At 41.5% G+C, this 21,936-nt stretch overlaps 1 protein-coding gene across 1 annotated transcript in view; it reads right to left on the bottom strand.

Moving 5' to 3' along the window:
• Positions 1-77: 77 nt before the first annotated feature.
• Positions 78-21,936, bottom strand: part of LOC109305836 (interferon-induced GTP-binding protein Mx1-like) — a 24,866-nt gene continuing 3,007 nt past the window's right edge. Inside the window, exons 2-13 of the mRNA XM_019528971.1 lie at positions 20,396-20,588; positions 18,887-19,021; positions 17,882-18,036; positions 16,075-16,213; positions 15,288-15,486; positions 14,624-14,702; positions 12,915-13,037; positions 11,371-11,512; positions 5,249-5,407; positions 4,753-4,829; positions 3,655-3,897; positions 78-392 (exon numbers count right to left, since the gene is read on the bottom strand). Of these exons, the coding sequence (XP_019384516.1) occupies positions 162-392; positions 3,655-3,897; positions 4,753-4,829; positions 5,249-5,407; positions 11,371-11,512; positions 12,915-13,037; positions 14,624-14,702; positions 15,288-15,486; positions 16,075-16,213; positions 17,882-18,036; positions 18,887-19,021; positions 20,396-20,588 (1,875 nt within the window). The 3' untranslated portion in view covers positions 78-161. The remainder of the gene's footprint in view (positions 393-3,654; positions 3,898-4,752; positions 4,830-5,248; positions 5,408-11,370; positions 11,513-12,914; positions 13,038-14,623; positions 14,703-15,287; positions 15,487-16,074; positions 16,214-17,881; positions 18,037-18,886; positions 19,022-20,395; positions 20,589-21,936) is intronic.

The following is a 21,936-nucleotide window of genomic DNA, read 5'->3' as shown; positions in this document are numbered from 1 at the left end:
TGAGCCCACGCTCAATATATAACTAATTATGTAAACTAAGTCAAAACTAAGCAATTATTTGTGATTTTAGTGCTAGGTCTGTGACTGGAAAAGGTTTTACAATGCTCTGCTACACGTATTGTTGGTAAAAGGACTGTGATTTGAAGAAGTCACCAATGCTATCAGGCAGAGAGTTTTAGTAGGTCAAGCTGGGCTTTTCTGAGGGAATTAACTTGTTGAGTGAGAAAATTCTTCTCTGCAGCTGTGTCTTTGTGCTCCATGAGCAGGAAGTCTAATAGCTGCTTTTCTTGCAGAAGTTGCAGCATTGCATTCTGGAGTTTATCTCCATAGTCCCGAATGGTGAAGGACTGAATGATGAGAGGAATTAAGCTGGACAGGCGATGATCTGCTTCCTGAAAAGAGATAATTACATAATTTAATTAGTAAGGAGAGGAAAGGACAGCAACTTTAGATATCCAAAGTTAGTAAGAAATAACAGAAAGCTGCTGCACTCTTCAAATTTCATCAAGTGATTTTAACCTCAGGAATTAGACTGGAAATGATGAAATCCAAGAGCCATGTTTTCGTTTTTATCTATTTTAAAAGACAGAATGAGACTTGCTTTAAATTTTAACCACAGGTTTCCTCAGGAATATAAACACCAATTATACTAGTTACTGCTATGTCCTTTATACAATGAAATTAATTTTGTAGTAGAGGGTTATCTAATAAATAACATTTTATAAATAATTTTACTGTTAATAGAATCCAATTTGGAAGCCTATCCATCAAACAGAATATGTTCAAAAGTGTCTTATCTAAAAGATAGTCTGGCACTTTAGTCCTTTCAGTTGCAAGTCGAACAAGCTTTAGTAAAAGCATCCCTGCTGTCATTTTGAAGCGCAGGGTGCTGAATACACTTAATTAGAGCAGCTCCTGAGAGCCACTAATTAAGGTGCCCTCCCCACAACATAGCATGTGTAAAGATGCCCAAAAGTATTTAGTTGAAGGTTGGAAATTCCATTTCATTGCTGTTTTTGAGCTTTCATTTTGAGCGCCACTTGCAAATTGAGAGCAATGATACTTCCACTCCATTCAGCACTGGTGATGCTTTACCTGGAGCACTGTGACCAGCTTTGGGCCCCATTTTATGAAAGATGTGGACAGATTGGAAGGAGTCTAGCAGAGAATGGAAAGCATGATTTATGAGAGAGGACTGGGCAGGGAGAGATTTGATAGCAGTCTTCTAATACTTGAAAGGTGATTATAGAGAGGCTAGAGATGGACTTTTCCCTGTGGCTATAAGGGACAGGACTAGGAGCAATGAAGAACAAAAATCTAGGGATACTGGTTCAAATCTCTGCTCTTCCTGATTCATAGTGATCTGAAATGAAAAATCCTACTTTGAATAAGGCAAAGCAAGCAACTGAATTGGCCTATGCCCAAACCATTGATGGGGAGAGACTTGGTTAATAAGAAGGGCAACATTGTCACCTCCTTTCTTGGCAGCCGTATTTTGTGTGGGAAGATGTTTTGAGTGGGTAGGTGTTTTCTAAAAACACCTATCAAATTGGACCCTCTAAGCAAATTGGAACCAATGTGGGTGGGGGGACTTTTAACTTGTGGATCCTGATAGGGCTTTGGCATTAGCTAGGCTAGGGTTACCATACATCTGGGTTTACCCAGACATATCCTCATTTTGGGTCCTCCCATCTCCATCTGGGTGTTTTTTATTTATTTATTTTTAATATCAACAAATGTCTGGGATTTTGCTCCACCGGTGCTTAGCATCAAATTTTTTCCTGGCACTTCCTGGCTTGCCCTAGCAAGGAGCTGCTTGGGGCTGTGGGGAGCGGGGGTGGGGAGAGTGGAGGCAGAGACATCATGTGCATCTGTGCACATGCCCCAGCAGCTGCAGGCAGGTACGTCTGTGGGGGATGGGTGTAGGAGGGCCAGGGCTGGGGATTGTGTGTGCGCAAGGGGGGTGGCTGCAGGTTGAGAGTGAGGGGCACTGCCAGGGCTGGGGGGGCAAGGGATTGTAGGTCAGGAGTGAGGGGCACCAGCAGGGCTGGGGGGGCTGTGGCTTGGGACCTACAGGCACCAGGGGGGTGGGGGGACTGTGGGTCGGGAGCGTGGAGCACAGGCAGGGCCACAGGGCTGTGGCTCGGGAGTGAGGGATATCAGCAGGCATGGCGGGGGCTACAGTTTGGGAGTGAGGGGTACCAACATGGTCTGGGGGGTGCAGAGTACTGTGGGTTGCGAATGAGGGGCAGCAGCAGGGCTGAGGGGGCTGTGGCTTGGCAGTAAGGGACAGAGAGGCAGGGCACAGGCATATCACTGCCCTCCCCCCGCCAACAGATGTCCTCTTTTTTTTTAAATGAAGTATGGAAACCCTAAGCTTGGCACCTAGTTGCCCAGTACTCTCAGGGCTTAGCTATTTCTTAGCATACTCAGAAGCAGACTTTTAAGTACCTATGAAACTTCAGTCCTGGTATTTTAGCTGCTCACAGATTTTAGGCACCCTCAAGATTTCGGCAGATGCTAAACAGGACTTCAGAGGATTTAAATGTGAACATAGTGTCTTTAAAACCTGATGCTTACTGATTTAATAGCTGAGGCCCCATGTTCAAAAGTGGCAGACATCTAACAATATAAGTCCTGTTGAAAGGCAATGGGTTGTAGTCTGAGCAACTTATGTACTCAAGTTCCACTTGCTTCCTCTGAGACTTCAACTTCAAGTGCCTGTCACTGTTGAAAATAGGGGTTGATCACTTTTGAAAAGTTTACTCTTCATATACCTGGCTTTGTGTCATATAGGAGAGAGTATCAAGGCTCTTAACTGCTAACTCACTACTTTGACTAATATGTAATCCATTACAGTCTGACTCGCTTTAGGAAACCACAAAGATGTGTGACACAAAAACAAACTCTACTTTATTTTCTCTGCATCCAATTTGATGGCATCTGCCTCCAGAATACCCCATTTTAATAATTACAGCAAGATGTTAGTTTCCATTTTGCTTTCATGAAGATAAGTCTTTCACTGCTTCTTGTAACAAACTATATTCAGTATTTGTATTCAGCATTTGATAGATGCACATTTTTTAGCTTAATTGTACTCCAAAAATATAGTTAGGTGTCTAAGTGAATGCCACAGCAGCTAGATTCAGCTGGCGACACCAGCTTACAGAATAGGTTGAGAATCAGCTTAAAACCAGAGTTCTGACCTCTTTTTTATGGCTAAGGTCTGAATTCAGGGACTGTTTAAGTTTTGATGGTGAAACTGGTATAATCTGAGAGGAAGATCAATAGCAAGAAGTAGCTTGAAAAAGGAAGCTCAAGATGAAGGAGCCCTCTGCTTTCACAACTTCCTGTTACAGAGTGAGCCAATAAACTACTTGTGTAGTATGTATATTCCTTCCCCAACCTTTCTGGTCACCCCAGAATATGCCCATGATCTTTTTCCATTGGCTGCTTAAGGTTTTAGTTAAGTCTGACAGATGTGCATGTACATCAAGTGGGAGATTACATATGCTGTCTTCCTGTTGGTATCACCATATTCTTAAAACCAAAAGAGAACCCCTTCTCTTGACTGCAGTGGGACTGGATGAACATTATATACTGTTGAATTTAGAATGAAATAGGAACTGCTATTACAGGAATCCAGAAACTCACCTTGAAGTATGCCTCCAGGTGATGAGCCAGGTCAACAGTGGATGGGCTCCTGTTTGGAACAATTCCATTAACATCCTGGAATGTCAGAGTTTTGAGTGCTTCCTCAACATTAACATTGGTATCTCTTAAAGCGCTTTTGTAATAATTGTCCTGGCAGTATACAAGCTGCTCCATTTTAAATTGGGTTTGGATCATGTTTTTAGCTTCTTCTCTTTGCTGCATTTTAATGTCTTCAATTCTGCCCTGTGAAGGAAGATGGAGAAGAAAACTCTCAGAAGCTACTAACCAACAACCAGGCCTTGCTGCTGACAACCAGTTTGCCATTGAGCAGATATTGGCAGTGTTGGCCAGTACTATCATATTCTTTCTCAACATGACACAAACACATTTCTGTCCCTGCTCTGGACTCACACACCTCCCACATGGGTCCGTAAAGTGTCTTGAGTCTGACTTAGAATAAGTAGATGCCTGCAGTCTGTCAACCTTGGTGTTCTACCAAAAGGTCATTCCTCTGATATAACCTGATTTAGATTTCATAGCAAGCCTTCCTGTCAGTTAAATAACTGACTGGCAGTTTGAGTCCAGCTAAGCCAGTGCAGTTTAATTACAGCTCTGTTTCATTTTGAGCAGAAACTGAATGACTGAATTATGGTCATTACAGCCTTGATGTTATCCAAATACAAAGACATCAGCTAGCTCATTTGGGTGACCACAGCATCATGTAAGGTTTGCCCTTCTTCCTCAAAATAGATGTCTTTGGAAAGAGTGTCAACAGCAGATTAGGAGTCATTTTCATGTACACATCTTTACAACTATCCCCACCCGTAGGTGAGGGTGTAATATGGTGCAGCCCATTCATCTAACTGGGGAAAGGTGTATTATATATCAATGGAGAGTATAAACACTTTCAGTATTTCTGCAAATAAACTTTTTCTATTAGGTTTCTTTGTTATTTATTACTTTTTGAATATGGTAAGCATCTGTAGGATTATATATGTTGCTTAAGGAAAATTAATTAAATTAGAAAGTGACCAAGAGTAAAGGAGTAAATGTGCTCAATAAAAGGCCGTTCAGTATTGTTGTGGCCTTTTATCTCACCTTAGCAGCTCTGATAAGATTGATAAATTCTTGAAAATTAGCTGTGGCGACTTCTGTAAAAGACTGTCCAACAATATCTGAGGGGAAAAGAAAAACATAAAATGATGGCAGCAGTCTGATAAATAAGAAAACTAGTCAGTCTCCTTAATTGATCCAAATGACATTACTACATAGCTAGGCTTATCCAATACAATTTTAATTCCATCATACCATAGGATTGATATAATTTTCTTATCACGTTAAGTTTCTATTTTCTTCAAAAATTACTGAACATTTTGAAAATAGCTCTGTCAAAATCTGAAGGTCATGCACAGAGATTTGAAGTCTTGACAAAGAAGAATCAGTTAGTGAAATCAGTTTGTTACATATTCATTTTTCCCTCCATGAAGTGTCCTGAGTACATGTGCCAAGATGTGGCAACTCTTGCCACATCAATCAAAACATAGACGGACTAATACTTTTGAAGCTCTGAATAAACTTAGTAAATGAAACTCACCAATCACTCTACTTAAGACCTCAAGGGCAGGTCCCTCTAGTTCCCTGATATACTTCTTTACAATGTCCTCAAATGACTTGTAATTGGTAAAACCCAGGAGTTCTCTTCCACGATACTGATTTTCAAATCTCCACACATCCTCTTGTATAGCTTTTTTTACTATAACATTAAAAACAACATTATTTTAATTAATTAATTAATAAGCACAACAATCCGTTTTAAAAAGAAGCTTAAGTCTTTGTTTTAAAGATGCTTTTGACTAAAATAGAGGCTTTCAAACTGGGATGCAAATACCCCTAGGGATACACAGTAAACAATAAGCAAGGTGTACGTGCCTAAATTTTAATAAAGGCAGTAGAGCTTCTGATTAGGGCTGTGCGAAACAGCATCGTTCTATTTTGCCTTGAGTTTCTCCGGTTCAACAGAACAGTGTTTTGTCTTGAATTTCATTTAGAGTCAAAACATGTCCTGTTTCATTTTGTCAAAACGGAAAGGCTGTTTCACCACTGTGTTGAGTTTCGCTGGGGATGGGAAGTCAGGCCAGCTGGGCTGACTTCCCATCCCTTGTGCTAGATTGCCCAGCTGGGCTGCTTTCCTGACCCCTGTGCTTGATCACACTGGGGTGGGAGGCAGCCTAGTGGAGCTGCTTCCCTGACCCCCGCACTTCATTGGCCTGCTGGGTTGCCTCCCACCCCTGCACATTCAAGCACAGGGTTGGGAAAGCAGCCCAGCCAGGCTGCCTCCTGCCCCTGGTGTGATCTAGTATGGGGTACCAGGAAGCAGCCCCGCTTGGCTGCCTCACACCCCCTGCCAGATCTTTAACTGGGGATGGGAAGTCAGGCCAGCTGGACTGACTTCCTGTCCCCAGCCTACAGTCAAAATGTTTCAACTTTCAAAACATTTCAATCAGCCTCATTTTGTTTAGAGGCTATTTCGATGGCCTTTGTTTCATTCCAATTTTGCCGGCAAAATTTCACACATCCCTACTTCTGATTGGTCAGTGCCTGGTGAGCCATAGTGTTGCCATGAGTTAACACAGGTGTCGACAGATATGCCTGCTGTAGGGGGTTAGAGCAGCAATACTGTGCAGGTAAAGAGGTACAAGGCCCCCAAAAAATTGAAAACCACTAGATTAAAAGAGCTAATGCACAGTGGGCATGTCTACATGTGCTATTCATTCAGATGAATAAACTCCGGCTCAGTTTGTGCCACAGCATGTTGAGCTGGGTTGGAGCAGCCCTAGCTAGCAGGAGCCCTAGGGGGCCAGTCCGTCACCCTGTGGCTGCTCTGACCTGGCTCAGCATACTGTGGAGGGGCTGGTTGGAGTGCAAGGGTGCTTCAGTACAGGGCTAACTGGCAGGTAGCCCCTACACTGAAGCCAGCCCCATCAGCATGACCTAGCCAGCCCCATCAGCATCTACATATACACTGAAGTGGAGTAAATAACGCCACCGCAGGATAGTAATTGTGTTGACAAGTACTATCCTACAGCAGCATTTTATTAGTTTACTGTAGTCTAAGAGGGCCACACATGTAGATTCTGAGACTTTACTGTGGAGCTAATTAGGCAGCTTTGCAGTAAATGTCTCATCTTGATGTACCCAGTATGCATTATAAGACTGATGCAAAATATGCCATTGCTGTTTCTAAGGCTGAGGCATTGTGGTCATTCAGAAAAGCATAGAAACTAAAGGAAAAGGAAGCTAATCCTGTGGTGGATCAGAATACTGGTCCATTAAGCCTGACATCATTCCAGAAGTAACTAATATCTGGTGCTTCAGGGAAAGGTAAAAAAAAAACCCAACAGCCACATCACGGGATGTCTAAGCCATGACTAGATTCTACATACATTCTAGTACCACTATCACTAAAGCCTTGTCACTACTAGAGGAATTTAACCATGCTAAATAATATTGGTACCCCACAACTAACAGAAATGGACTACAGTTACTTGAGTCCAAAACAAGTTTTTTTTCCCTCAGTCAACATGGAGAAAGCAATCCTTGTCTTGGACTTGAGTCCCAGTGGTCCAGGTGGGCCCCAGGCCAGTTCTGGGCTCTGTGCACCAATTCAGGCTCTCTACTATCCATGCATGCCTTGATCAGGCCCAGGGCCCCTGTGCTTCCCCTGCCTGGGGCCACAAACTGGGATTCGGCCCCATGTTCTGCATGCTGAGATTGGGGCTCAATAACTCCCCAACATGCTCGCTAGGCCCTGCTCACTCAGAATGGGCTGCTGGGCCCCAAGTTGCCCCTGCATGCCAGGATGAAGCCCCAGAGTCCCATACCATCTCTGCCTGGCCCTGCAAACACTGAAGACCCCTTTGGCTCAACAGGGAAGTCATGGACCTTCTGAAATTAAAATGAGAAGCCTACAAGGGACAAAAGTTAGGAATAAATACCAAAAAGGCATACTTAACAACAGTGCACACATGTAGGGAGCAGATCAGGACAGCAAAAGCACCACCCAAATACAAATTGGTAACTGGAATCAAGGACCACTAAAAGTCCTTCTTTAGATATGTAGGAAGCTGGAAAAAATAAGGAAAGCTTAGGACCCCTGATGAATGAAATGGGACGACTGATAACCAACACTCAGGACAAAACCAATCCCCTGAATGAATACTTCACATTGGTATTCCACAAGTCCAAGGGTGTTAGCCTACTTGACAGGATACAGGATGATCATGGTGAGGGTGAGCCTCCCATAATTAGCATAGATCTTGCAGGGGAGCACCTACAAAGGCTAAATATCTACAAGTCAGCAGGACTAGATGAACCACACCCATGAATTCTCAAAGAACTGACTAATGTCATTGTGCAATATATGGTAAAGTTATTTGAAGACTTGTGGCACTTGGGAGAGGTCCCAGAAGCCTGGAAGAAGGCCAGTGTGGTGCCTATCTTTAAGAAAGGGAGAAAGGAGGACCCAGGAAATTACAGGCCAATCAGTTTGACCCCAATCCCTGGCAAAATCCTGGAAAAAATGATCAAAGAATCCATTACAGACAGGCTAACAGAAGTCAGTACAGTAAAAGCTCTGTTATCTGGCATCCCCTGGAATGGGGTATGCCAGATAACAAAATATGCTGGTTAATTGAGTGGCCCAGGCTGCTGCTTCTCCCACTGCATCTGGGGTGTCCCGCTGCCCCTCCTGCGGCATCGCCACTCCTCCTGCGGGCCCTGTGGGACAGGGAGGCGGGCCCTGCACAGCCTGTCATGCCCCTGGGCCATGGGGGCTCGGCAGCACAGGCTGCTTTGTCCCGGGCCGTGGGGGCTTAGAGAAACTGGAAGTGCCATGGTGGGCACTTCTGGTTTCACTTTATCTTACAAGCCAGCATGCTGGTTAATTGAGCATGCCGGCTTGTAAGATGCCAGTTAACAGAACAGTTACTGTATTCTGAAGGATAGCCAATGTGGCTTCATTACAGGCAGATCATGCCAGACCTCATTTCCTTCTATGATCAGCTAACTCACCATCTGAATAAGGGAAGTGAGGTTGATGCCATATACGTGGACTTCAAAAAGGACTTTGACCTAGTCTCCAACGATGTCATCATGGTAAAATTGAGAAAATGCAGCCTTGACTACTTTATGGTCCAGTGGCTAGGTAACTGGCTCCATGGTAGGACCCAAAGAGTATTGATGGACAGAACTGAGTCGTCATGGCAGAAGGTGACCAGTGGTGTCCCTCAGCGTTCAGTACTCGGACCAGTGCTTTTCAACATGGTCATCAACGATTTGGATTCAGGTATTGAACGTGAACTGGCAAACTATGGGAGAATACGGTCACACTTGAAGACAGGCTGGCATTACAGGCCAACCTGGATAAGTTCCTGAGGTGGACAGACCTGAACCTGATGTTGTTTAATGCAGAGAAATGTAAAGTGCTCCATCTAGGGAGAAATAATCCACAACACACTTACAAGCTCAGCAGTGCTACGTTTGCCAGCACCACAACTGAACGAGACCTGGGTGTCGTGATAGACAACAAAATGAACATGAGCCACCAAGTGATGCTGTAGCTTGCAGAGCTAATCAAACACTGGCATGCATCTACCGAGGCATTTCAAGCAGGGCTAAGGATGTCATCCTCTCACTGTACTCGGCCTTGGTGAAACTGCAGCTGATACACTGCATCCAGTTCTGGGCGCTGTGTTTCAGGAAGAATGTGGAGAAACTTGAGAGAGTCCAAAGGAGGGGCCACACGCATGATCAGAAGCCTTGAGACCAGGTCATACAAGGAGAGGCTGAAGGACTTGGGACTGTTCAGCCTGGAGAAGAGAAGCCTCAGAGGGGACTTGGTGGCAGCTTACAAGTATAATCAGGGGTGTACATCAAGGCCTGGGGTAGCATCTATTCACCAAGGCCCCCCCCAGGGGAGGACAAGAAATAATGGGTACAAATTGATTGAAGATTGCTTCAGGCTAGACATAAGGAAAATCTTTACAAGTTGTGTACCGAGGGTTTGGAACAGGCTCCACTCAGAGGTGATACAGTCATCCACCCTAGTGATCTTCAAACAGCGTCTTAATGCCCATCTTGCTGGGGTCTTCTGATCCCAGCAGTCTTTCCTGCCCAAGTGCAGTGGGGTGGGACCCAATAATCTGTAAGGTCCCTTCCAGCCCCTAACAATGTGGCTATGAAACTATGTTCTCCAGTGCACAGGTTTCCCTTTGAGTCTGGAATTATGGCAGCAGGGGAATGGTGCCATGACTCCCCTACCACCAAATCTGGATGGAGCACCCCTGATTTGAATAAAAATTCTTCTTAGGGAATTGATGGAGTATGGGTGGATTATGGAATTATAGTATAATCATGAGCAACTGGAGGAGGGAGATAACAAATCATCAGTTCTTATGGGACCCTTCTTCACAACCTCTAAGACATACCAGAAATGTATGAGTTTATACACATACAATGCAGATGTAAAAGCCTAGTTTAATGTCATTCGGATGGCAGTTTGAGATTTAGGAGCGAGGTATGCAGGGTTTTGTTAAATTGGTCAGCCAACACATGAACATCTTCTAACATATTTTACCATATGAAGCTCACTTTATCTGTTATTTTTATTATTTTCTCTAGCTCTTTCATGATCTACTGACATTAGGATCATTAAATGAATTTTGCAGTCACTTAAGTTTTGTAAGCACAAATACCTGCCTCATACACAATATTTTTTATATATGGACCTCAAATCACAATATCAAGGAAATAGCAGGCATAAATATCTCCATTTTACTTGGAATACAAGTGCAGTTCCCATATACATATACATGTAACTTTCACTAATTGGGAAGGGGACTAAATAACATTACCAAGAAACTACAGTTTTTCACTTGCTGTGTGCTCCTGCCATTTTTAGATGGCCCCTCTCCCTGTCTGCTATTTCCTTCTGTTCCATACTTTCTTACCTTTTTTTTCACTCCTGTAATACTTTCAGATTAATGGGTTATGGGTTCATGATGGACAGATTAGTCAATTAATATGCCTATAGCTAAATGAATTTATCTCTTAGTGGCATGCACCTCTATTTCACAACTACTAATTTATAATTAATTTTAGTCGTATGAATGGAGAAATGCATCAAGAAACAAAAAGTGTTATGTGAAGAGGAGCTGCTAGATAGAAAGAAGCACTACATATTTACCAACAGAAAGCAAAGTAGGTATTCTGAAATAGAGAGAAATGTTTTGAGTCCCTACTAATGGTGTATTTGTACAAGTCATTTTCATAGTTTCAGGTTCCAATTCAGTAAGCAATTAGCAGCTCAGTTTATTTGTAAAAAGGGTTTATTCTTTTGATGCCTGCAGTTGTTTTGGAACCCACAAATGGCTACCCCAAACTTTGAACCATAGGCTAAGGAAAAAAGAGGAAGCATCTTGGTGCAGGTTCTGCAATCCTATACATATTCTTTGCTCCATTGACTTCAGTGGAGCTAGGGGGAAATCTGTTACTTTCAACACAGTGCACCATCTCTACTCTCTGGGATCTTTCTCCAGGCATCTAAGCATCATTTGTTTAACAGCTTAACATAGTCTATTAAATTTCATACAATTTCAGTCCAGATCAATGCAACTGAACATTTCTGAGCAGCTTCAGCTGCCGTTCCTCTGTACTTACCTCTGTCTGACTTGGCATCCAGTATTCTCCCCCATTCTTGAAACACTTTGCGGATTTTTGAAAACATTCGGACTTCATTTTCATATAAGTCTTCTTCTCCATGAATTAGATTTGTGATGTCTGTATTAAAACATTTTATTTTCTATAACGAGATTAAAATAAATTATGAAATTAAAAAAGAATCTTGGACAGTTTTAACATTTCAGCAGAACTAATTTATATGCATGTTCAGTAGGACTTCAGTCATTTGCAGTTAAAGTGTTTTTTCTCTGGAAATTTCAGTTATATTTCTTTTCTGCTTTGGATACCTCGTTTCTGCAAATCCACTGCAGCTTCCCTCACTAGAAACACTATTGCATATACTGTACATACTTACCTAAATTCTTGCCTCTGACTCAATGAATACTCAAGTTCTTTATACAAAATGAAGCATACCCAACAGGAGAGAAGGATGAAAACACACTATTTATATTGACCATTGGCTTGAAGAATCAGTCTTTAAGGTGCCACACTGCCCTGCCTTCTGCCTATTGGCTAAAAGTGGTCCTCTTCATATGGCATTTCTGTGAAAATCTAATTCCCCATAATATTTATTTTTCTGGTTAAAACAGTGAGTTAAAAAAATAGCTTCAGGACTAGAAATTATACATTGGGGGGAATTTGGAATTTTTTGAAAATGTTTCTGCCATCCGACAGCTTTTCCTCTTCACTTTGCCCAAATGCCTCAGTCTTGCTTTAGATAAGCAAGGGAGTGCAGAGCCCACTGTCAAAGCTCATTTAATTGTTAGTTTCTTTTTACAAGAGTGCTAACAAAGATATGATATGTAAGGTTTGCATTTTCTTTAATATAGACATTTGTCTACTGAAAATAGCTAAGACCACTAATTCATTTCATAGAGGTCACTAATGACATAATAGCAATCTTCCAGCCATACCAGTAGGGGGCAGATGACTTCAGAGGGGGTTGGCTTGGCTAATGCATTAAGAAGTGACAACCTGCTGTACTTTATCTTGCTTTCATTAATTTTATTGTTAACTTTGACAGGGCACATCTACACAAGATGATTAATGCCCAGTAGACTAATTCTACTGTGCATTAGTGTGTGATGGCAAAAATCGTGCTAATGCTCTGATGCATAGTAGAATTAGTCTACTGTACAATAAGCATCACAGAAAGACTGTGCCGTTGCTACTGCACATTAGCATTGGCTACTGTGTATTTATGTAGTACTTCATATTAGAGGTAGCAGTGGTGCATTAATGCATGTGTAGATACGCCCATGGATACAGTTCTATTTGTAGACACTCAGACATGCTTATGAATATGTTCATTAAAATCTTAGAAGGTATTCATTTCAGATTCCCCCATCCTCCCTTAGTGTATATAAGGTGAAATGTTGGATTTTTCAGCAGTTCATTATCCACTCAAGGATAGGAAGATCCACAGTAAAGAGACAGAACTAGGTAGAAGAGCTTTGTCCAAACTGGACACCATGAGCCAAATGCCCTCATATATTAACTCCAGCAGTGATTCCTATACTTACTTTTATGAGTAACAGCATCTTTTCGCTTTCTTCCTCAGGTATGCTCCCATAATTTTTCTGTAACTTTTCAGTTGCTTTTTGAAGTTCTTCACTTATTCGCTTTTCTAATGCAGGCAAAGATTTCTAGTGAGGAAAAGAAAAATTATTCTTGAATGGACAGAACAACTCCATTCTTTGACAGAAAACTAGAACATTTCTGAGTGGCCACAGACATATACATATCCCTTCCTGCTCTTGCACGTCCAACAGTCTTCTCTAGGTCTTATCACTTCTCTTACCAAACATGGAAGTATCAGTCAGTGCTGTGCTTACACTCCTGCTTGGTGCCTCTCCCAGCCAGGCTGAGTTTTCCAGTACTGGGAACAGAGCCTGGTGGCAGGAAGCACTTCCCCCAGCCGGGCTGAGTTCCCCAGCACTGTGAACTGCTGGGAACTGAGCCCTGCGGCAGGAGGCACTTTCCCCAGCCAGGCTCAGTTCCTCAGCTCTGGGTCTCAGGTGGCAGAAGCAGCTTCCTGTCATCTGGCAGGCAGATTGGGAGCCTGGCTGCACCCCAGGAGGGCTGCAGGGGCTCACTGGACTCTTCCTGGGGGTGCGGGCCCTTGATCTGCCTGCCGGATCACAGGATGCTGCTCCTCCTCCCCAGCTCCTGCTTAGCAGCAGCTTGAGGTACAGTTTCCTAGAAACCCCTACACCTATCTCCTTGAAACTTGGCAGGCTTCATGCCCTCAGAAGGGGCTAACATCCCTGCAAGTTTAATCAGAAGCAGGTAAGAAATGACAAAGTTATAGGCTGTTTGGTGCTTCCCGTATGGGCAAAACGGAACAGTGCTTTCAAAATGAAATAAAACTCAAAACAAAACACTGTTCTGTTGAAATGGAAGTCAAAGTGGAACACTGCTATTTTGCACAGCCCTAGACTAGCTGTAGGCTGGGTCATAATCTGCCCTTCCTTCCCCCACTCTTCTGTGCCCCAGAGGGGCTGTCCAGCCTGGTTTATTGTCTCACTAGTATTTCCCTTTAGTCCTCTGTAGTGAGTGTGGAGGACTGGGACTCTATGACCACTCCACAATCATAATCCCTACTTTAAAAGAGATAAAGTTGAATCAGAAAAAGATTGAGTGATATGTCCATTGTCAGCACATAAACTGAAGGCAGGGCTGCCTAAAATCAAGGTGTCTTCAGACTGCACACTGCACAGGCCCCAGACCCTGGGAGCTGCACTAATGCAAGCTGTGGCCCCTGGGCCACGTGCCCTATGCACCATTCGTGTGGGCTGCTGCCATGCATACTGCTGCTGCACCACTGGACTGGGCCACTCTGACCCTGGGGCAGGAACAGGAAGTGAAAGTTGGTGGGGGGGAGGGGTGCATGAGCCTAGAGACCCCAGCTGCAGCATCATTTAGAGAGATAAGTGGGGGCAGCAGCTGGGTAGAAACCTGGGGGCTGAACATTAACCCTTTGTGGGCTGCATGTGTCCTCTCGGCTGCCACTTGGACAACCCTGAGTTAATGGCAAAGCTGAGAGCAGACTACAGGTCTCCTGATCCCCAGTAAAAGGCTCGATAAACTTCCTAACTGCTGTCAAGTCAGGTTAGTTAAAAGCTAGTTACAGAAGTATTTTCAACAAGCCTTGTCCTCCAAGTTATGACATCAACTCTTAGGTTTTTAATAGTCGGCAATGTAAAAGCCTAAAGCTTCTGTTTTAGCTTACACTGATGTGAATCACCAGTTCTTTTGTAAGTTTCTCAGCCAAAAGGGGGATAGTAGCCCTTTTTTCCTTCAGAAGAACCCTGAAAAAGAGTGAAGAATAGACAAAATTTGTTTTTGCAGAAAAAGTGAGCATTGTCTTTTTCACACAGTTCTGAAACATAAAAAGGGTTGATTGTTTCTTTTGATCAAGCTGAGGAATGCTAACAATATTCCAGGAGCGTCCTTCCAAAAACATTTACATACGTGTACTTAAATAAAGAGACCTCCACTTTCTTTTGATGTATTAATTATTGCAGAGGATGGTATTCTTCTGAAATAGCTGACCATACTTTTTCTGCAAGTCTTGTTATACTTTCCAGGGGATAGGAACTGTTTTGAATTCAGCAAAACAATTTAAATACATGCTTGACCTGACTTTATTGGTTCTACTTAAGTCCTTGAAAGTCAAAATGTTCTTTTCTAGATTGGAGCTTAACCTTTAACTTCAAAAGTAGATCAGTTTAAGAAAAAATATGTGATGTGCAGACTCTCTCACACTGGAAAACAATCCTACATAACAATGGAAAATAAGTATAATGCTCATTATGGGCCCCAATGAAGTCTCACTCGAATCAGTCTGAATCTTGCCACCAACTTAAAGATCAGGCCATTTGTTGTTAAAGTACCCAAAATATTTGTGATTCTTGAAGAACTTTCTCTCTTCCTGAACTGCAGAAGCCAGGGTCACGTTGTTCTGTATGTCTTGCTGACCACGACATTTAACCATCATGTAACCCTTTCTCAGCAGGATGACACGGTTTTGTACTATATCAACCACAGCGTGCTCTGTTCCTTTGTCCAACAAATCAGGTTTTGTCAGGATCCCTGTGAATGAATATGATGAGAACATTAGAGAAGCATAGACATTACAGATGGAGAAAATCTATCAAGGTATTTAGTTGCAGTATTGTTGAAGCCATGATGGTTTGGGGATGTGAAAGAGGCAAGGTTGGTTAGGTGAGGTAATAGCTATTATTGCCTCATCTTGAATAGCTGGATGAGTTGGAGACAAGCTTTTGGGTTAAAAAAACCCCCTCCATCATGTCTGTGAAACTCTACAAGTACTCAATACAAGAATCCAAGCTAAGTACAAGTTAGAACAGTACAGTATATTCTAAAGTCATTCTGAAATGACTTTTTCTGTCTTCCTGTGATAACATTTTTCCCTTTTCTAAAATGTTTCTAAGTGATATGGATTTGCATTATTAAACTTAATGTAAAAAGTAATACAAATCTCACATTCCATCCCTATGACGTACCTTTTACCTGTTTGCAAAATTGATACTATTTTCTATAGGTTGTTCTTTTTCTAGTATAGTGGATTGAGATTGAGACATGATGGAAAGGACGAGAGGACTCCATGAAATGTAACGTACTTCTTCCCTAAGTTGCATTTTTGAAATTATAACATACCTAGAGTTCTTTCCCCCTTAGGATCTACCTCTTGAGCCATTTTCAGTGCCTCTGTTGTTGCGAGATCCACATTACTAGATATCACCACCAGATTGATGGTTTCTTGTTTAACAATGTGTGTTTTAATTAGGGTTTTGATCTGCAATAAAGTATAATAAGAAAGAAATGAAATAATGGTTAATGTTATCATATAGCATATGATGATTTCCAGGGGATAACCAGTCACTTCTTCCGCTGACAAGATGGAATATTATACACACTATGGATATATGAGGACAGATTGCTGTCTCATCAGCTTTGTGAAATGTCAGCCTGGGTAAACGATCTATTTAATGTTGAAAATATTACTTATATTTTGCTCTCAGAAGTGACAGTTGTATAAGACAACCATTTCCATTATCAAAATGCATAACCAGAAACAATATACAAGTTAGATTTAAGATTTATCTGATGCTAATTTGTCAGACTAAAAGTGTAAATCTAGAAAGCACGTCCATCAGATGAAAGCACTATGTCTTTGCTTTGCATTTTCATGAGAAAGTTATAAAAAAAATTTTATGTGATATTTGGGTGACTTCATTTCACGTTAAGTCAATGTGTTGCATGTTGACAAAGGTTCACACAGATCTACTTGTATGTAGTTAATTAAGTTAATTGCTTACTTTGAGCTTTGGTAACTCTTTTCCTTGTCTTTCATATTTCCCTTCAACCCCATTTTCTTGCACAGCCTGAAAGTAAAATGCTCTACCTACCTTTTCATTCTCCAAAAAAAAAAAAAAAAAAAAGGCACTCAAGGACAATGGAAATGTGTAGGTGATATCACACTAACAAATTTAATGTGGATACAGTAAGTAGTCTTAAAATTACTATGGCAATTTTATCATAGAATAATATGACTGCTGCCCTGAATTCTTGATTGATAAAGAAATTGCACTTGCGTTTTCTTTAATGTTACAGTATCTACTCCTGAACCTTCTCATTAAAAAAAATATTAATCTTTGCCTACTTTTTGCCACGTTATGGATGTGTATAATGTACATCACCATCCCGCCCTCAGCTATTATTAACAGTAGGGCTACATAACAACTAGTGTTGATCTTGTGGTATAACTCGTTTTGGTTTACACAAATTAGTTCCTGTTACCTTTTCTCCTAAAATTAACTAAGGAAAATTGTCAGTCTCTTTGTTAAGCATTATCTTTTTTCACTTCACAAAATATTTTATAGGGTTCAGAAAAAAACTGAAAATGGGTCAAATTCTGCTCTCATTTGTATTACTATATAAATACATGAGGACTCTGAAGTTAGAATCTGAACCACTATTTGAGGAAGCACTGGAAGATGCCTCAGTCAGTAATGAAACAAATCTGTCATTTTCTTGCTCCTCAGATGAGTATCAGAGAGTATAATAAATAAACAAGAGAGAGGTTTCTTAAGGTATGAGCTGTCCTTTGGCTGAATTTCACTGACAGGTTTGACCAACATGTATTCCATGCTGCAGTGTAGTGTAAAAAGCCCAAGCTAGCTTTAAATTAGAGAAATAGGAGAAATTAACCTGTACTGACCTCCATTCTGCCTGTACCGGAAGTGATTTGGGTATCTCAGTACTACAGTGCAATCTTTCCAGCATTTTCTGTCTCCAGGAACCATTCTGTATGTTCACTAGCTCTTTATTAGTCTGTAAATAATTAACTATGCCACATAGTACTATCTGCATCCTCCAGCAAAGCCTCCTGTTTAAGGCAACTCATGCATGGGACCGCTACAGCTCAAACTGATTCCCAGAAAAGAACATGTATGTGCTTTACCTGTTCTCCAATGTCAGTAGGCTGATTCCCCACAGCCACTCTGACAATCCCTGGCAAGTCAATAAGGGTCAGATCTGGAACAGTTGGGGAACTGATCTCCAGGGAAATTAATTCTTGGCTAATACCGACTCCTTCACCAGCTATTGTATTCTGGGCTACAAGGGGGAAAAGAACAAAGCAACAAAAACAGAATTTAGAAACTCATCTTAAGGAATTTCAGAGTTGAACATAACAAACGCATATTGTTCCAGGTTTTCTTTTAAGAAGGCATTTGGCAGCAAATCCTGCCTGGAGATCTCTTCATGGCAAATCTCATAGGGTTGGCTTCAAGTAGGATTTGGCTTTAAGCATTCACACAAATCTTTGCTCATCTTCAAAATGTTTTTGCAAGCATTAGTTACTTGCTGACAGCATTGGGAGGCAGATAAGTATTTTTTACACCTATTTTATAAATTGGAAAAAACTTTTGGATATGTTATTGGTTTTTCTGACTTCATCGTTTTTTCATTGTTTCTTGAAATAGTCAAAGAATATACATATAAATACAGACTGAGTATAGTTATGACCAATCTCAAGTGAGAGATATTGAGTTAGATCTGTATGAGGATGGGAGAGTAATCGCATACTTTGTATCTTCTGTAGGTTGAGCATATTGTGCAGAGCAGTGATGCCTAACTTTTGTTCATTCCATCCCATGAACATTTAGCAGGCACTGACAGACATGCAGGCCCCTGTTGTAACTCATGGCATTTTACATAATGTTCAGCTGTTGGGTCAGGGCGCTGTGAGCATTATAACAAAACTTGCTGAGTGCTAAGTGAAATCAGGTATCAATTTAAAATGAGTGTTATAGCAAAATAGCATTAAGCAGGGGTTGCCTGTACTATTTTATTTGTTTTTATGGCTTTTTTTATTGTCAGCTGTTCTGAGGCTATTTAGTGGGGGACAACATAGAAACAAAATAAAGACATACAATGGAATCAGAATGGAATAAATTGAACATACCTTTTCTTATTGCTTTCTCCACCTGCATAGGATTCTCGAGTTTCTCCTCCATACCTTGGTATTTAATACTCCCTTTCCACACCTGTTCAGGTGCTTTTCTAAGTTTAAGTTCTAAAGGACACCTGGTAACAATACCTATAGAAGTTCAGAGGTAGAATTAATCATGTTAGAGATCATACTTGCTGCTTTTAATACATACAGAGAACACCACAGAATATAATTCTTCCCGTAGTATGCATAAGCTTCATAGCTGCCCTCTTTAAAGCTTCATGGCTGTCCACAGAGCTTTTTCAGTGCCATATGTGAAAGCTGGAAAAATATGTTGCATATTGATTGATCAATGAAAAGAGAAGTCATCCTATTTATATGCTGCACTTTGAAGTGGTAATACCGAAATCATTTCTCCTATTTTGAAGGTGATATTTATTTGAAAGATATTTCAAATTTTGTAATATGGACAATACCTTTGGAACTAGCAATATTTCTGAAAAGAAAAGATATGTTTAAAGCCCATGTACTACAGATGCCATACACATTTGAAACAGGTGTTTAAAAACTGGATCAGAATAGAATCATATACGTAGTAAGGGTATGGAAACACTACTGAACATCAAAGTCCCCTTTACATCTTGCAGTCATCTAAATGTTTGTATTATTTGAATTAAGAACATTTCCCTAAAATTATTCTTGGGCTGTGTGGTCAAGTATAATGCTAGCAGAAAATCTATGTTATGGCAAACATGATTAAGACCAAGTGATGTCTGAGAAGTTATGTATTTTTCAGCTACTTTGGAGTTTGCAAATCCTACTCTTATATACAAAGAATTATGATGAGCATCCTTTGGAACTGCCAATACTCTCTTTTACTTATCAGAACCTGTTTCCTGCCTATCTGAAAAAGTGTACTTTGAATGACAGGTTGGATTCATGGTCTTAAGTACAGCTGATCATAAATTTTCTGACAGAATGGTTTTCATCAGAAATTTCTGATGGGAAAAAATGCAAAAAGAACATGTTTATTTTGCTAAATGTTGTATACAACTGAAACAATTTACACCTTTTAATGGGAAAAAATGCAAAAAGAACATGCTTATTTTGCCAAAAGGTGTATACAAACTGAAACAATTTACACCTTTTAATTTCAGTGTTCATTTTCACTTTTGGTTAATGTTTATGTTCACTTTTGTTTAAACAGAACAAAATGCATCAATTTGTTTGAAACTAAGTGTTTTGTTTAACTTCCTTCCCCAACTTTTCTTCTTTAAAAAATGTTTCATGATGAAGTCTAAGATTTGGTGAATTTAGAATGGGCTCACATACCAAAACTGATGAATTTCCTGTGAATCAGAAATTCTGTTTTCTGCACAGCTCTAGTTGTAATGTTTTCCATATGATGGGATGGTAAAGGTCTAAATTAGCTTCACAAGTATGCCATTTCCAAAGAGAAACAGACCTGTCCAGCAATTATCAGAGACTTGAGAGATAGAAAGTCATGAGGTAAATTCTTACCACTGCCTCTAGGAAGAGCGACACCAGACAGTGCTTCTAGGACTGAGCTTTTTCCAGAGCTTTGGTCTCCAATCACAGCAATGGCTGGCAAAGCAAGGTTCTTTTCTATTCCAAGGGCTCTCAGAGCATCAATGAAATCAATACAGGGACGGATCCTCATCTCATATTGGTTATACAAGGTGTTCTCTGCTTTCTGCTGTTTTAGTTAATTAGTGCATAAGAACATAAGTGAAGTTAAAGGTTAAATCACATCTGTCAGCAGCTTTGTGCTTACAGCTTTGTGGGCATGTGTACAAGTGTGATTAATGTGCACAAATAAACTCCATAGCTTATTGCTCTGGAGTATTTTGCTCCTGGGAGCACTATTTGAACATGTACACGGGAGCAAAAATCTCCATAGCACATTGCTCTGGAGTTTATTCATGTGTAGCAGATCAGGCTGGCAGGGGACATGGTGTCTCAATCTACTTGCTCAAGGCTGCTCTGACTGGGCTCTGTATGCTGTAGAGCGGCTAACTTAGGCAAAAGGGTGCTTCAGTGTGGGGGGCTGTCTGCTGGCTAGCCTCACCCTGAAGCACCCTGTGCCCCAGCCAGATGGAGCAGTGTCTACATGTGCTCTGCAGCACACAAAAAGCTCTGCAGCAGGGTAGTACTTATATTTGCAAGTACTACCATGACATGGAGCTCATTAATTTTGTGGGCCATAATAGCGGTGCCCTATTGTGTAGACTCTGAGATGTTTACTGCACAGTTAATTAGCCAACTGCACAGTAACATTTTGTATAGACGCACCTACATATAAGATGCAAGCACTTTGTGATATGTTCTACATTGTAAAACACATCCAGTTTCACCTTTATGTGCTAAAGGGCCACTTTTGGCATTTATGCAGATTTTAGAGTCTATTTTCACCTACAAAGCTGCACTTGTCCTGTGGTTCCCTTCTGAGCATGCTTAGAAGGCCCCAGTACAGTCATGTGGGCTCTGAGGTGAAAGAAGTTTGCTTGAGAAGTATGTACCTATGCATAAGTTCCTGAAACTGTAATCCCACAAAAACCATGACCAACAACTAACTGCTTGATGCCAGAAAAGCAGGAGGCCTAGAACATCTGTCTCCTAGTCCCTGTGCAAGGTCTATAAGCACTAGGCCAGTGGTGCTCACAGTTTTTTGGCCCTGGAGGCCAAATAAATGGTGCAGGGTTGGTCTGTGGGCTGGCTTAGGCCCTGTGCTGCCCCCTCAGCCTCTGGGGGCCCCACACTGCCCTAGCCTGAATCCTGCATGCTGGGCTTGGGCTCTAAGCCTCCCTGTGCACCAGATCTAGCATGCAGGGCTATGGCCTATGGTGCTCCCTATAGTTTTCTGGGGAGCTGTGTGGACCGTGTTAGAAATGTGCAGCTTGCATCTTGCACCTGATAAGAAAGAAATACTGCCCAAGGCTCCTTTCTCCCCCGGTCCCGCCTCAGTCTTTCTCATGCTGATTACAGAAGCTGGAATTCAACTATTCATGGCCTTGAGGGGTGAACTTTTGGCGAACTGTTGT

This window comes from Crocodylus porosus, unplaced genomic scaffold (assembly GCF_001723895.1).
Source record: "Crocodylus porosus isolate Cpor-Errol unplaced genomic scaffold, CroPor_comp1, whole genome shotgun sequence".
NCBI classification, from domain to species: Eukaryota; Metazoa; Chordata; order Crocodylia; family Crocodylidae; genus Crocodylus; species Crocodylus porosus.
Note: the sequence above shows the minus strand (reverse complement) of the source record. Positions and strands in the feature narration are given on the sequence as shown.